This window comes from Nicotiana tabacum, chromosome 3 (assembly GCF_000715075.1).
Source record: "Nicotiana tabacum cultivar K326 chromosome 3, ASM71507v2, whole genome shotgun sequence".
Lineage (NCBI taxonomy): Eukaryota > Viridiplantae > Streptophyta > Magnoliopsida > Solanales > Solanaceae > Nicotiana > Nicotiana tabacum.
Genome location: NC_134082.1, coordinates 122,408,240 through 122,422,832, shown reverse-complemented (window position 1 = coordinate 122,422,832; position 14,593 = coordinate 122,408,240). Strand labels below are relative to the sequence as shown.

The 14,593-nt window shown below is 38.2% G+C and overlaps 2 protein-coding genes across 2 annotated transcripts; one reads left to right on the top strand and one right to left on the bottom strand.

Moving 5' to 3' along the window:
• Positions 1-883: 883 nt before the first annotated feature.
• LOC142177235 (uncharacterized) lies at positions 884-1,384 on the bottom strand. Its single transcript, XM_075245706.1, has one exon. The coding sequence runs from the start codon at positions 1,382-1,384 to the stop codon at positions 884-886; it is 501 nt and encodes a 166-aa protein (XP_075101807.1).
• Positions 1,385-12,632: 11,248 nt separating this feature from the next.
• Positions 12,633-14,063, top strand: LOC107766418 (uncharacterized protein At1g66480). The gene has a single exon (XM_016585198.2). The coding sequence runs from the start codon at positions 13,186-13,188 to the stop codon at positions 13,855-13,857; it is 672 nt and encodes a 223-aa protein (XP_016440684.1). The 5' UTR covers positions 12,633-13,185; the 3' UTR covers positions 13,858-14,063.
• The last annotated feature ends 530 nt before the right edge of the window (positions 14,064-14,593 follow it).

Here is a 14,593-nt window from a genome sequence, read left to right as displayed (position 1 = left end):
GAGGTGCAGGAGCCTTGGTTTGTTTTGTGTTTTGGGAGATGATGTCTTGCCAGAAGAGATTTGAGTTTGTACATTCAAAGAAAATGTGTGTTGATGTCTCATTTGCCTGGCTGCACAGATGGCATATAGGGTTGGTTTGTATCCCAACATGGTGGAGGTAGGCTCCAGTGGGGAGCCTTTCATGGAAGAGTAACCAGAAAAAGGATTGAATTTTTTTTGGGACTTTCAGTTTCCAGATCCATGAAAAATTGTAGGTCATGTTTTCCTGCTCTTGATCCAAGAGTCAGTAGGCAGATTTTGTTGGAGTAGATTCCATTTGGTGTGACTCCCTAGATCATTCTATCTTCCTTAGTTGGGTTGGATGGAATGAAGGTGTTGTAGATGAAATTTTGGATATCTTGGGGGATGGTGATAGATAGAGTAGAGAGATCCCAAAAACCATTCTAATGAGCAATGGCAACTGTTTTGGCATGTCTTTTCTTGTCAAAGGACCCTGTATTAGAGACCTTATAGCAGGGAGGTTGTTTATCCAAGGATCATTGAAAAAATTAACTCTGTTTCCTGAATGCACTACCCATCTTTTTTCTTTCATGCATGTTTCCCATCTTTTTTAGGATGCATTGCCAGGTGTGGGACTTAGCTTTTTTGGGAGGTTTCCTCCAGTGCAATGTTTTGCAATTAGATTTTTGCCCATAGGGTTGTGGGATATTGGTATAGTCCTGAGTGCTGGGCTTTGTTTTTCAATTCAGCTTTCTGGATTCCCACCCACCCCCCTTATCCTTTGGCTTTGTTACTATGTCCCATGAGATCAGGTGCATTTTTTTATGGCGGTAGTGCCCCAAATGAAGTTTCTCTGAACTTTATCAATCTCTTTGGTTGTTTTTTATGGCAGCTTGATGTATTTCATAACATGATTTGGGATTGAGTTCAGGGATGCTTTTGCCAATGTGGTCCACCTAGTCATGTTAAGCATGCTTGTTTTCCACCCAGCTATTTTTGAGTGAAGATTGTCAATAATGAACTGAAAATCACTATGAGTGGGTCTTTTGTGGAAGATTGGGAATCTCAGATATTTTCCAAAGTTCACTGAGGCTTTTATGGAGAGGGTGTTTGAGATGAGCTCCATTTGATGAGGTTGGCAGTTTGCACTGAAACAGGCTTTTGACTTACTAAGATTGATCTTTTGCCCAGATGCCAAATTGAAAGAATTGAGAGTGTTCATGATTGTATTGCAGCTTGCTTGATTAGCTGTTGCAAAAAGAGTTAGATCATCAGCAAAGAAAATGTGAGATATCTTAGGGTCACTTCTGCTAATATTGATGGGGTGCCACTCACCCTGAAGGACATTATTGTCAATGTCTCTGGAAAGTCTTTCCATACACATTATAAACAGGTAAGGGGATAGGGGATCACCCTATGTGATGCCCCTAGTGGGCATGAAAGGGCTGCTTTTTTCTCCATTGACAATTACAGAGATGGTGGAGGAGCTGACACATGACATGATGAGATTGATGATTTTGTTTGGAAATTTGAAAGCATGAAGAGTTTGCTTAATGAAAGACCATTCTAATCTGTCAAAGGCCTTCTCCAGGTCAATCTTTAGGATCATACTACCAGATTTTCCTCTCATTTTCCCAAAGTGGGAGATGTATTCTTAGACTATAATGGCATTGTCTGAAGCTTTCTTGTTGGAGAGGAAGCTAGCCTGACGAGGCTCAATGATGTGAGGGAGGTAAGACTTGATTTTGTTGACAATGATTTTTGTTACTGTCTTATAGACAGTATTACATAAGCCTATGGGCTTGAAATTTTTGATCATTGTGGCTTGAGGGCATTTTGGAATGAGGCACAGAAGGGTTTCATTCATGACCGGGTCCATAGTTGAGGTGGAGAAGCATTTTTTGCAGAATTGGGTGACATCCTTGCCCACTATGTTCCAGTATTTTTGATAGAAAAAGGGGTGAAGGCCATCAGGCCCAGGAGCTTTGAAAGGCTTGAAGGAGAAAATGACATTTTTAATTTCACTATCCCTTGGAGCCATCCCAATTGTTGTTTGTTGAATTTGGGAGAGGTAATGTCCCTGAATTTCAGTGGAGGATAAACCATTCTGAGACTGGGAGAGGGAAGAAGTATAGGGTTGTTGGAAGAACTTTGAGATTGTTTGTTTGATTTCCCCCTCCTCAAACATCCATTGACCAGAGTCATTTTGAAAGGAAAGGATTTTATTCCTCCTTCTTTTATTTAAAGTGGAAGTATGGAAAATTTTTGTGTTGGCATCTCCATCTAAGAGCCATTGAATTCTAGGCTTCATTTTCCAAAAGTCCTCTTTATTTTTCAAGATATAGTTAAGCTCCTCAATGAGTTTGCTTTCAAGAAGTTGCATTGAGGTGCTGGTGGGATAGAGGTTGGATTTCTAGATTCCTGCTATCCTTGCTAACAGTCTCTTTTTTTTGTGGAAGATGTTCCCAAAGTTATGCCTATTCCATTTGAGGGTATTAACCTTGAACAAGGTGGTGGAAGGTATTAGAGTAGAGTCAGGCTTGAAAGATTCCCTAACTAAGTTTTGAAACAGAGGGTGGCTGCACCATATTGATTCAAACCTAAAGAGTTTATTGAGAGGAATATGACTGTTATTGCTTAGATTGACAAGCATGGGGCAGTGGTTAGAATGGGTCCTGGGAAGGTGAGTGATATTAGCTTCTGGGTACTCATTTATCCTCTAGTTATTAACAAGACATCTATCAATTCTTTCTAGTATTAGACAAGTCCTATTTTTGTACCTCTTATTAGTCCAAGTATACTTGCTACCTTTAAAACCCAGATCTACAAGGTGACAGTTATTAATACAATTCTAAAAGGAGTTGCTTCTATGGGTGTTTATAGGGTTTCCCCCAAACTTGTCTATTGCTTTAAGGACTTCATTGAAGTCTCCACCAACAAACCAACTTCCTCTGTGATTTTTTGAGATATCAACTAGACTATCCCGGAGTTCCTTTCTATCCTCAATATGGTTACTAACATAGATTGCAGAAAAAACTAGGGGGTTTGAGGGTAATACCATGACATTAGCATGGATACCCTGAGAGTTGACAGCTACCTCATCAACTTGGAGGGAAGAATCCCTCCACATAATCACCATACCTCCAAAGTGGCCAATAGCAGGGAACTGAATGTGCATGTCAAATTGAAGCTCCTTAGTAAGCTTTTTGTGGTCTGCCATTTTGGTCTCTAGGAGAACCAACATCACAGGCTTATGCATTTTGACCATTTCCAAGCAGTGCCTATTAAACTACGCACTATTTTCCCCTCTAACATTCCATATTATGAAATTCATTAGAGGGTTTAGTGTTGGAGGGCTGGTGCTCGTTGATTCCTTGTCCCTGTCCTGGGGTTGCATCACATATCTTCCCCTGTGTTGAGATTATTGGGATCTCATCACTGGGGTTAGGGTCAGAAGGGGTTTGAGAGTACCTTGATTCAGATGAGAGGAGAAGTCCATTCCGCAACGAACTAGGTTCTTTGAGCAAAGTAGGATCAATGTCTCATTGTGCTCCACACTGAACTCCACAGCTCTTACTGCTTCCAGCCATAGTGAGTCCACCCTCACTAGTTTGTCGATTGGGGCTGCTTCCTGGTCCATTGGCACCCCGTGGTTCATCAGTAGCTCCAGAGCTGTTGAAATTCCTTTGGAGATGTTCCCCAGAGGCGATTGATGTTGATTCTCTTGGGGTGATTGTTGTTGTTTCTCCTACACTAAAGGTGAATTTTTCTGGGGTGACTCCGATTGGAGAATTTTGAATTGGGGGGTTGCATTGGGGTCCTCTACTGATGGGTATGGGAAGAACGGGATACTGTTGAATATCTGATGAATCCTTTCGTGGATAGATTACTCGTTGTTCTGGTGCATGTTGGTTGGGTGGGTCTGCTCCATGACTGACTGCCACATTTGTGCTCTAAGCATCTCCAAGCCCCTGTTTAGGGCTTCTGCTATTACTCTTGCCAGATGGGCTGGGTTCTGTATGATTAGAGAGATCGGTTGATCGCCCAACTGAAAATTGTAGCTTAGGGCTTGTCCATGGAGTGTCAGCTCCAACCATGATGCCGGTAGGTGGTCCGGTGGTGGTGGGATGGAGGTTAGGAAGATTGGGGGGTTGGGATTTGGTTCCATTTTTGGGTTTCTTTTTCCTGTCCGTTTTTGGGTTGGTAATTAAAGGTAAGGTATTGCAATAATCAAACATTTCTATTGGTTGTGGATTTGGATCGACAACCATGCTTATTATTTTGGGGTTTGTGTCTGATACACTGGGAATGGGATTAATTTGATATCTGGTTGAGTTGATGGGTTCTATCAAATCACTAAGGATTTCTTGATTATACAGCTTTGGCACTTGATCTTTCATGGAGGGATTTCCTCCAGATGGTGTTGGTAGGGAAGATGTAGTGTTGTAGTGGTTATCATTGTGGTCTACCATAGGGTCTATTTTTTTAGAGGTTTGGTGTGGCCTAGTCTGCCTTTTTTTATTTTCATCTTATCTTTTGGGCTTGGTTGACTTTGGGTGTGGGGTAGTATCTGTTTGGTTTGGGTTACGGAATATGGGGTCTGTCCTGGCTTTTGTTTGTGTCGTGGGCCCATGTCCAAAATTTGTGTGTATTTGTGTATTCCCTTCGTTAGACGCTTGTGTTAGGCCTTTCTCTTGTGGGCTGCCCGGTTGTATTTTGTTTTCCAAGTTATTGTCCCTTTGTGGTAGTGGATTGGGTCCGGTCCATCTCCTGCAACGGTTAGATTTAGTGGTGTATCGGAAAGTTTGAGTATCAAGGAACTTACCGGATATAGCATCGAACATTTTCACTTTGATTCCTTCTGGCTTTGTTGATGTTTCATCCTTTCTATTCTTGTCTGTTGCTTCATTTTGCTGTGTGTTGTACTTTTTTTTACGTCTTCTGGGGAAAGAGACCACTTTCCATTCCTTTTCTTCCTCGTTGTTTGGTATTTGGCTTGAAACATCGTTTTGCTTTGTATTTGAGCACTTTTAGTTGTCTTGCATATGTGGTTGCTGTTGTTTTTGTCTGTGCAAGCATCCTTTCAGGAGGTGCCCTATCCTTTCACAGCCAGTGCACAGTACATTTTCTCCTTCATAGATCACCAACTGTTTGTGATCCCCTATTGTGACTGAGGTAGCAACTGGTGTTTCCAAAGGTACCTGTATACATATTCTTGCATACCTTCCTTTGAGAGTGGCTAAAGTGCATGTTGGAGTTACATAGTAAATGCAAAAGTTTGAAGTGTATTTATTTGTATTGGGCTTAGCAACCCACATTACTTAGCAACCCACCCTCTGTCGGTTCAGCCCGCATAATTAGCATTAGCTCTTTACATTTTTACCATTGTATATAAAAATACAAAACTCCAGAACCTTCAGTAGCGAAGGAATTCATTTTTTACTATTCTTCTTTGTTCCTTCTTCTCTCAAGCCCTAATGTACAATTTCTTCTTTGATTTCTGGTTCAAATTGAAGCTTTACATGGTATCAGAGCCGGAAATATTGGAGATATTCATCTCTCGAGTCGATCGATGGTACCCTCGTCCAATTCCGTTTATGGTCTGATTTTCGTCAGGATTCACTCACATCGTCGATTTCCTGGTTTCCGGCGAAGATTTGTTGGTTTCATAGTGATTTTCTTCCATTTTGTTAAGCTCTCACTCCGATTGTCAGTGTATTTTGTCGAAATTCTCCGGTTTCGAGAGAAGGTTCGAAACTAGGGTTTTCAAGGCCGTTCTTCTCCGATTGCGAAGAAGGCTGGTAAACACATTTTATTTTTTTTATTGCTTCTGCTGGTTATTGAGCACTGTTGGTTGAAGTTAAACCCAGTGGTATATTTCTGTTGATTTTCATGGTATATTTCTGCTGGTGTTGCTCCGTCTAGTTTCGGTCATGACTAACGGGTCTAGTAGTACTACTGCTGATTCTGAATTTACACCACGTGCTTCTAGTCCATTATTCCTTCATTCATCTGATATACCTGGGATGTCCTTAGTTGTTGTTCCTTTTTCTGGTTATGGTTTTGGTGGGTGGAGAAGGAGCATTATTGTATCCTTTTCGGCTAGGAATAAAATTGCTTTCAATGATGGTAGTTTTCCTAAGCCGGTTGTTGGTTCCCCTAAGTCTAAACAGTGGGACAGATGTAATAACATACTTATATCCTAGCTAACCAACTCACTCACACCTGCGATTGCTGAGAGTGTCAAATATTCTGACACTGCTAAAAGCATCTAGAAACAATTGAACAATATGTATGGAACTATTAATGGAACAAAGAAATTTGAAATTAGAAAAGGACCTCTTGATATAGCTTCTTATTTCAACAAGTTAAAGAAATTATGGAATGAATTGGGGGCTATGGGTTCAAATCATGCAAATACATGCACTTGTACTGCAAAGGAGGGTTTGTTGGGGAAGATGAAGAAAATAAAGTTCACCAATTCTTAATGGGCCTGAATGAAAATTATATAACTATCAGAAGCAACATCCTCATGATGAATCCACTATCTACACTTGATAATGTATATAACATTCTTCTGCAAGATGAAAAGCAGAGACAAGTGACTCCCAATACTCATTTCATACCTGACCTGGCATCTTTCAATGCAAATGCAACTACACCTACTAGGTTTCCTCCTCATTTTCAGCCCCAAAGGCAGTACACTCAAAAGGTTAATTTTGACTCACCTAATTAGAGGCTTGTTTCTAATCAGAACAAAGACTTATTCTACAAGTACTGCAAAAAGAGTGGTCATACAATCGATAAGTGTTATAAATTGATTGGATTTCCACAAGGTTACAAGTTTACCAAGGGCAGAAAGTTTGGCACTGCTACAAATGTTGACTCTTCTGAAAACTTTAATTCTACAAATGTTGGTTCTAATGGTCTAGTTTCTGGTATACCTGGTCTTACTATGGAGCAGTATTCCCAACTCTTGAGTCTGCTGCAACAATCCAGTCTTGTTGACTCCATTCCTCAACCCAACTTTGAGGGGTCTGCTAACTTTGCTGGTAGTAATCTTTCTTTGCCTGAGCTTAATGGTGTTGCTGGTTATTCTGCTTGCATGTTAACTAGTGTAGCTAGAAGTGTTTGGATAGTAGATTCTGGAGCAACTGATCACATGACCTCTCCTAAAGAACTTCTTTTTAACATTACTCCAGTTCCTATTCCCTACTTAATCAGTCTACCTAATGGATACAAAGTAAAAGTCACATGCACAGGGTCACACTCTGAATTCTTCATTTGTCTTACACAAAGTGCTTTACATACCTACTTTCAAGTACAATCTCATCTCTGTGCATAGGCTGATTCAACAATTTTATAGCATAGTCATATTTACTTCTTGTTCCTGCTTGATACAGGACCTTTCCAGAAAGAAGCTTCTGGTTCTTGGTAGACTGGACCAAGGGCTATACAAACTTCATCACCTTTCCAGTTCATCCTCTTCTGCTTTTGTTTTGAATAATATTGTCCAGAATGTATCTAGTTCATCCCCTTCTGATTCTGTTTTGAATAACATTGTGTAGAATGTAACTAGCTCATCTTTGAATACTTCTGTCTGTAGCCTAAATGAAAGTGTGGTTCCCTCTGTTTCATTTGTTCATTCTGTACAACATGTGAATAATCTTGATATGATTTGGCATAATAGAATGGGACATCTTCCTTTGGCAAAATTGAAGTGTATACCTTCTGTTTCCTCTGATTTGTCTACTAAACAGCCTTTTACTTGTTCTATCTGTCCCTTGGCCAGACAAGCTAGATTGTTTTTTCCCGATAGTACATCCAACTCTACTTCTCTGTTTCAACTCATTCACATTGATACATGGGGGCCTTATCATATCCAAACTTATTCTGGTGCTAAATATTTTTTGACAATTGTAGATGATTTTAATATGGCCACTTGGACACATTTAATGAGTTCCAAGAGCAATGCTTTTTCTTTACTTAAAGCTTTTATCTCCATGGTTAAAACACAATTTAATCTTTCTGTTCAAACAATCAAAAGTGATAATGCCTTGGAGCTTGGTTTTTCAAACTTAGCGTGCCAATTTTTTTCTGATAATGGGATCCTGCACCAAACTACATGCCCTCATACACCACAACAGAATGGGGTTATTGAAAGGAAACATAGACACTTGCTGGAAACATCAAGAGCTCTATTGTTCCAATCCAAACTTCCAACAAAATTTTGGGGGGATTATGTTTTAACATCCACTTATCTTATAAATAGATTTCCTTCCTCTGTTTTATCTAACAAATCCCCATATGTAATTCTTTATGGCAAAGCACCCTCTTATAGTCATATAAAAACTTTTGGTTGCCTTTGTTATGCAAGTGTGCCCAAGTGTCATAGGGATAAATTTCAACCTAGGGTTGTCCCTTATGTCTTTTTTGGTTATCCTTTTGGCAAAAAAGGCTACAAGCTTTACAATCTTAAGAATAAGTCTACTTTTGTCTCCAGAGATGTCCTCTTTCATGAGTTTATTTTTCCCCTCCATCTCCAGTATTCTTCCTCTCCCTCTCCTTCCTCTCTTTTTCCTCCTGGTTTCCCTTCTTATCTTGATGAATCTACCTCTAAGTTTTCCTTTGATCCTCCTTCTTCTCCTTCTTATTTCTTTCCTTTTCCATCTGTCACTTCTTCTCCTACTTCTAATTCACCAGCTCCTATTTCACCAACTCCTGTTTCACCTTTCCCTGTAGTCAGAAAGTCTACTAGAAGTCATCATCTCCCTTCTCATCTTCAAAATTATGTAGTTCAACTTCCCCCTTCTATTTTTTGCTCCTCTACTGCCTCCACTTCTGTTGCTCAACATGCAGCAGTTGAGACTCACTCTTATGCTCAGGCTGCTGCCAATCCAGCTTGGCAAGAAGCCATGAGGAAACAATTTGAGGCATTAAAAGCTAATGGGACTTGGGATATTGTAGAACTACCCAAAGGTAAGAAGCCAATTGGTTGTAAATAGATGTACAAAAATATAAAGCTGATGGTAGTGTGGAAAGATACAAAGCTAGGCTAGTCGTACGGGGAGACACACAAATAGAGGGTATTGATTTTCATGAAACCTTTTCTCCTATCGTCAAAATGTGTACTATTTGATGTCTTATAGCTTATGCCGTTAAACAGAAATGGTCTTTGTTCCAATTGGATGCAAATAATGCCTTTGTACATGGTGATTTGGATGAAGAGGTGTACATGAAACTCCCCCTAGTGTTGTCTGTTGCTTCTGACTCTACTGTTCATACTTTGGTTTGTAAATTGAATAAATCTTTGTATGGTTTGCGTCAGGCTTCTCGCCAATGGTATGCTAAATTGTCTCATGCTCTTTGTTCTAGAGGTTATAGCCATTCTTTAAATGATTACTCCTTGTTTATGAAGAAATCACCTCAGTCTACTGTGTTTCTCGCTGTATATGTAGATGATATCATTCTAACAGGGGATGATATGCTTGAAATTGCTGCCTTGAAAAGTTTTCTGGATGACCAATTTTGAATAAAGGATCTTGGGCTTCTCCATTATTTCTTGGGTATTCAGATTCATTATCATTCTTCTGGTGTCCTTTTGTATTAACAAAAGTTCATTTCTGATTTACTTGTCGATTTTGATTGTTCTGATGTCTCTTCTGTTGTATGTCCATTGGATTTGTATGATAAGTTGCATTCTGATGTTGGTGACTTTCTGCTCAGACCTGACACATATCGCAACCTCATAGGGAAACTTAATTTTCTTACTCATACTCGCCCTGATATTTGCTTCGATGTCCAACACCTTAGTCAGTTTCTCCAAACACCTAGAGTCCCTCACATGGCTGTTGCTTTACATTTGTTACGCTACTTAAAGGGGACTTCTGATGTTGGTCTATTTCTTAATGATTCTGCTGATTGTTCTTTGGTTTGCTACTGTGATAGTGTTTGGGCTGCTTGCCCTGATTCTCGCCGTTCTGTTAGTGGTTTTTGTGTGTTCCTAGGTGGTAGTCTTATTAGTTAGAAGTCCAAGAAACAGCAGGTGGTCTCTTTATCCTCCGTTGAGGCTGAATATAGGGCCATGAGCAAAGTTGTTGTTGAGTTGTCTTGGCTGGTCCGTTTGTTGTCCGACTTGGGCTTACAAGTCTCCACTCCTCTCCCTATTTTCTGTGACAATCAAGCTGTCATTCACATAGCCAAGAACCCTATTTTCCACGAGCGCACCAAGCATATAGAGGTTGGCTGTCACTTTATCCAAACCAAGTTGGCTGATGGTTTGATCTCTTTACATCATGTTTCTACTAATTCCCAGTTGGCTGACATTTTTACCAAGTGCTTGACAGGTGGAGTTCATCATTCTTTGGCTGCCAAGTTGGGTGTGTGCCCACCCTCCAACTTTGGGGGGGGGGGGGTATTGGACATAGTAAATGCAGAAGTTTGAAGTGTATTTATTTGTATTGGGCTTAGCAACCCACACTCTGTCGGGTCAGCCCATATAATTAGCATTAGCTATTTACATTTTTACCCTTGTATATAAAAATATAAAACTCCAGAACCTTCAGTAGCGAAGGAATTCAGTTTTTACTGTTCTTCTTTGTTCCTTCTTCTCTCAAGCCCTAATGTACAATTTCTTCTTTGATTTCTGGTGCAAATCGAAGCTTTACAGTGTACGTATCAATTTTTAGGAGTTTTCCTAGTTTTCTGCCTACTTTTTCTAGGACCTCCTTATCATAAAACTCAGTGGGTAGTTATGGTAGTCTTACCCAAATTGCAGTGAAGGATAGAGTCGCTTCTTGTGGGACGAATTTGGGTTCCCATCTTCTGACTGAGAGGAAGTTTCCTGAGATAAACCATGGTCCTTTTTGTATAGCTTTCACTAGATTCTCCTCTTTACCAAATTTGACTATGGAAAAATCTCATCTTAGGTCGATCAAGATCAACTGTTCGTATGGGTTCCATAAGTCAACTAGTTTAGATCGGAGGAGATAGTGTGGCATTTTCTTTCCAAAGAGTTTTATGATGACTGAGTAACGCCATGGTTCATATAGCCTATTTTTATCCTCTTGAGAAAGCATGATATGACCTATTGTTTCATTTCCTTTTTGTTGCGTTAAGGTGTATTGAATTTCTGAAGCGAAGTAATCCGCTTGTGTAGTATTTTGCTTATCTAGTAGTATTTTCTTGTAGGAGTGGGATTGAGTTGTGTCTTCTTCCATGATAGTAGGGGTGTCAATAGATATTCGAAAACCGACTAAACCGACCGAACCGTACCGCACCGAACCGATTTTTAGGTTTCTTTTTAAAAAAACCGTAGGTTTTTATATAAATCTATAACCGCACCGATAATTAGGGTAGGTTTTTTATTTTATAAAAATAAACCGAAAAAAAAACCGAACCGTACCGAATAAATTTTACATGTAGAAAATATATTTATTTAGTAAGTTTAAAAATAATAATGCATAAAATTTTCTTTGGGCCTTGGAATTATGAAAACTATTACAAGTCAACAAGTAATTAAACTCAAAATACTAATTCCTAAAACCTATTATGCTAATTCTACTTAAACTAAGTTATTCCAAGTATCTTTATTAGCAAGACACAAAGTATTCTAGCAATTATGAGTAACAAACTACAATATATTGAATATGTTTCCTTTCATATAATTTAGTTTTATCTTTTTGAATACTTAATCTTCTATAGACTTTATTCTTGAGTCCTAGCTTGGTATATCTTCAACTCGTGTGATTAATATTTTCTTTGCCTTTGTTTGATTTCTTTTACGCTGTTGTAGAATAGTTGATGGATCTATACTCTAGCCATATTTCTTTTTTTTTAATTCATCACCCTTTAAACAGTAAAAATGTCTAGAGAGTTTTGCTAAGTCCTATAAAAGAACGTACGTTATTGCAATTCTACTTCTACTGGTGAATTTTACATGACATTAAAAAAAATACCGAAAATTAACCGAACCGTACCGATACCAAAGAGAAACCGACATGATTGGGACGGTTTCGAAAAGTCGAATTTTGGTTATACATAATAGAATAACCGAAAAATTGGTATGGTACAAATTTTATAAAATAACAGACCGAACCGAACTATTGACACCCCTACATGACAGTAATTCTAGTGGTATGTTTGGTGATTTGGGTGGGTTTTCCATTGATTGTTTGCAGTGATGGATGAGAGTTTCTCCCTCTGACGCATAAAGTTCTACTTTAATTTAAATAGCAAGCATGTCCAACTGAAAGATCTTATCCTCCTTCGACCTTTTCTATGAAAGCAGACCGTCTAAATTTTTAAATTTTTTAGTGACAAAAGCAAGCATCTCCTTAATTTACACACCAAATTAATGAGGATTACGACTTTGAATTTGGAATCACTCAAAAACACTGCTGTCCACATCTTCATAGCAAATTGGTTAGGACTTTGTGACAACTAATCTATAACGGTAAGGCTGGTTATATCCAATTTAAAGGTCTAATTATACGCATTAACCGTACAGTTTTTTAAAAAATATTATTCGTATAATTTAATATATGTTATAATAAATCATTTCTTATAAACTTTTTCCTACAAGTAACTTGAATTAATGGTGTAAAAAATATTATGTAAGTATACAAAACTTAAATTATATACTTAATCCTCCCACACTCCATACCTATACGTCCTTATCCAATAATGAGACCACGCCAATAAAGCATAGCCCCACCAGCCTTGATTATCACAAAACCAAAGAAAATCCAACTTCCCACTGCTCCTCCAATGTGAATATATTACAAAAAGTAGGCTTAACCTCTTTTCATTTCGTTTCTTGCTTCCCATTCAGTTCAGATAAAAATTTGTCGTAATGGAATTGAGTTACCCCTTTCCCACTTCTTCCTCAAAAAAAAATATCTCTTGCCATAATAAGGTACAATCATCACACACACAGAGTACATTACCTGTGAAAGCACCTTTAGTATTATTCAAAAGTAGTATTATGGTTTTAGTGGAACCTTTAAATAAATTACTACCATAATCGGAGTCAAATTCAAGCTCAAATTTGATGGGTTTAATTTTTAAAAAGTTTATCGTCCAATTTACCACGCGTTTGAAATTATAGATTCAGTTTTAACATTTTAATGATTTTTTGCTTATATATCTATTTTTTGTGTTTGAAAATATTGGATTTAGTTAAATATGCAACATCCACCAAAGGAACCTTTTCTAGTACATTTCCACAAATTCACACGCACACGCACTAAGAAAAGGTTAGTTACTTGTCCATATAATTATATACCAAAATATAAGTGGAGAACCATAATACCAAAAAAGCAAGATTCTCTAGAGGAAAAAGAAAAAAAAAGAAGAAGAATGGGGAACAACATTGGAGGAAATAAGAAGAAGACAAAGGTGATGAAGATTAACGGCGAAATCTTGAAACTGAAAACACCAGTAACAACCTCGGACGTAGTAAAAGACTACCCAGGTCATGTTTTACTGGAATCAGAAGCAGCGAAGAAATTTGGTGTGAGAGCTAAGCCACTGGAACCAGAACAAGAACTGAAGCCAAACAAAATATATTTCCTTGTAGAATTGCCTCTGTTTCCTAAAGAAGAAAATCGTAGAGTTCCAAGAAGAGTGAAATCTGCTGTTCAGATGAGTGCAAAGGATCGGCTCGAGTGTCTCATGTTAACACGAAGATCGGCTTCTGATTTGTCGATTTTGAAGCCGAATAATGGACCTATTCAGTTGAAGATGAAGCTGCCGAGGACTTTAGTTCAGAAGCTGGTAGAAGAAAGCAGAGATGAAACAGAGGTGGCTGAGAAAATTATGGATCTTTGTATGCCGAATTCCAGTTATGGCAGTTAATTAGTTTTTTTGCTTGGTTTGCAGCTCTTAACTTTTTTTGTTTTGGTTTGGTTGTGATTTGTGAAGTACAGATGATAAGGTCAAATTTAGTTTCAAGAATTGCATATAGTTTCACAGGTCCTTCTGCTTGCCTTTAATTTTTCTTTAATGGAACCATCTGTTTATTTGGTGGTAGTGTTGTTATATGTATTGATTGTGTTGTTTAATTTTTCTGTGTTAGCAAAAGGATTATAAATGTAAATTAGGAAGATAAGGTTGTCTTAATTTGGTTGAGAGTTGAGGATTGAGATTTGAGACCATTCGTCAAGGAGGATGACGCCTATACTCTTAATAGTGGATGTAGCCCTCATCCATACCACTTCTATTTTGGTTTTTCTTCTCTGTCCCAATTTATTTTGGCAACATTTTCTTTTTTATTTTTACAGTAAAGATTAACATTTTTCATATTTAAGACATTAAAATAGTTTTACCTTCCCATTTTGCAATTGACGTGGTTTGTCAATTGAGTACAAAGAACAAATTATTTGGTACGAGGACACTTGTGATACTTTATATCTGTCCTGTGTCCAAATGGCTCTTATTTTTTTAAGCTTAGTGTTAGTGTTGTGCTAAATTTACAACAAACAAATTAGGACACATGGAATATATCTTTATCAATAATGGCATAGAAGAAAAATAAGAAAAGAGAAAAGGTTTGTGTTGGCCGTTCGCGTTTAGAAAGTTTGATTTTAGGAGC

Excerpts from the sequence above, each read along its gene's own strand:
- LOC142177235 (XM_075245706.1), bottom strand. The coding sequence starts at position 1,384 with ATGTGTATGGAAAGACTTTCCAGAGACATTGACAATAATGTCCTTCAG.
- LOC107766418 (XM_016585198.2), top strand. The coding sequence starts at position 13,186 with ATGCAACATCCACCAAAGGAACCTTTTCTAGTACATTTCCACAAATTC.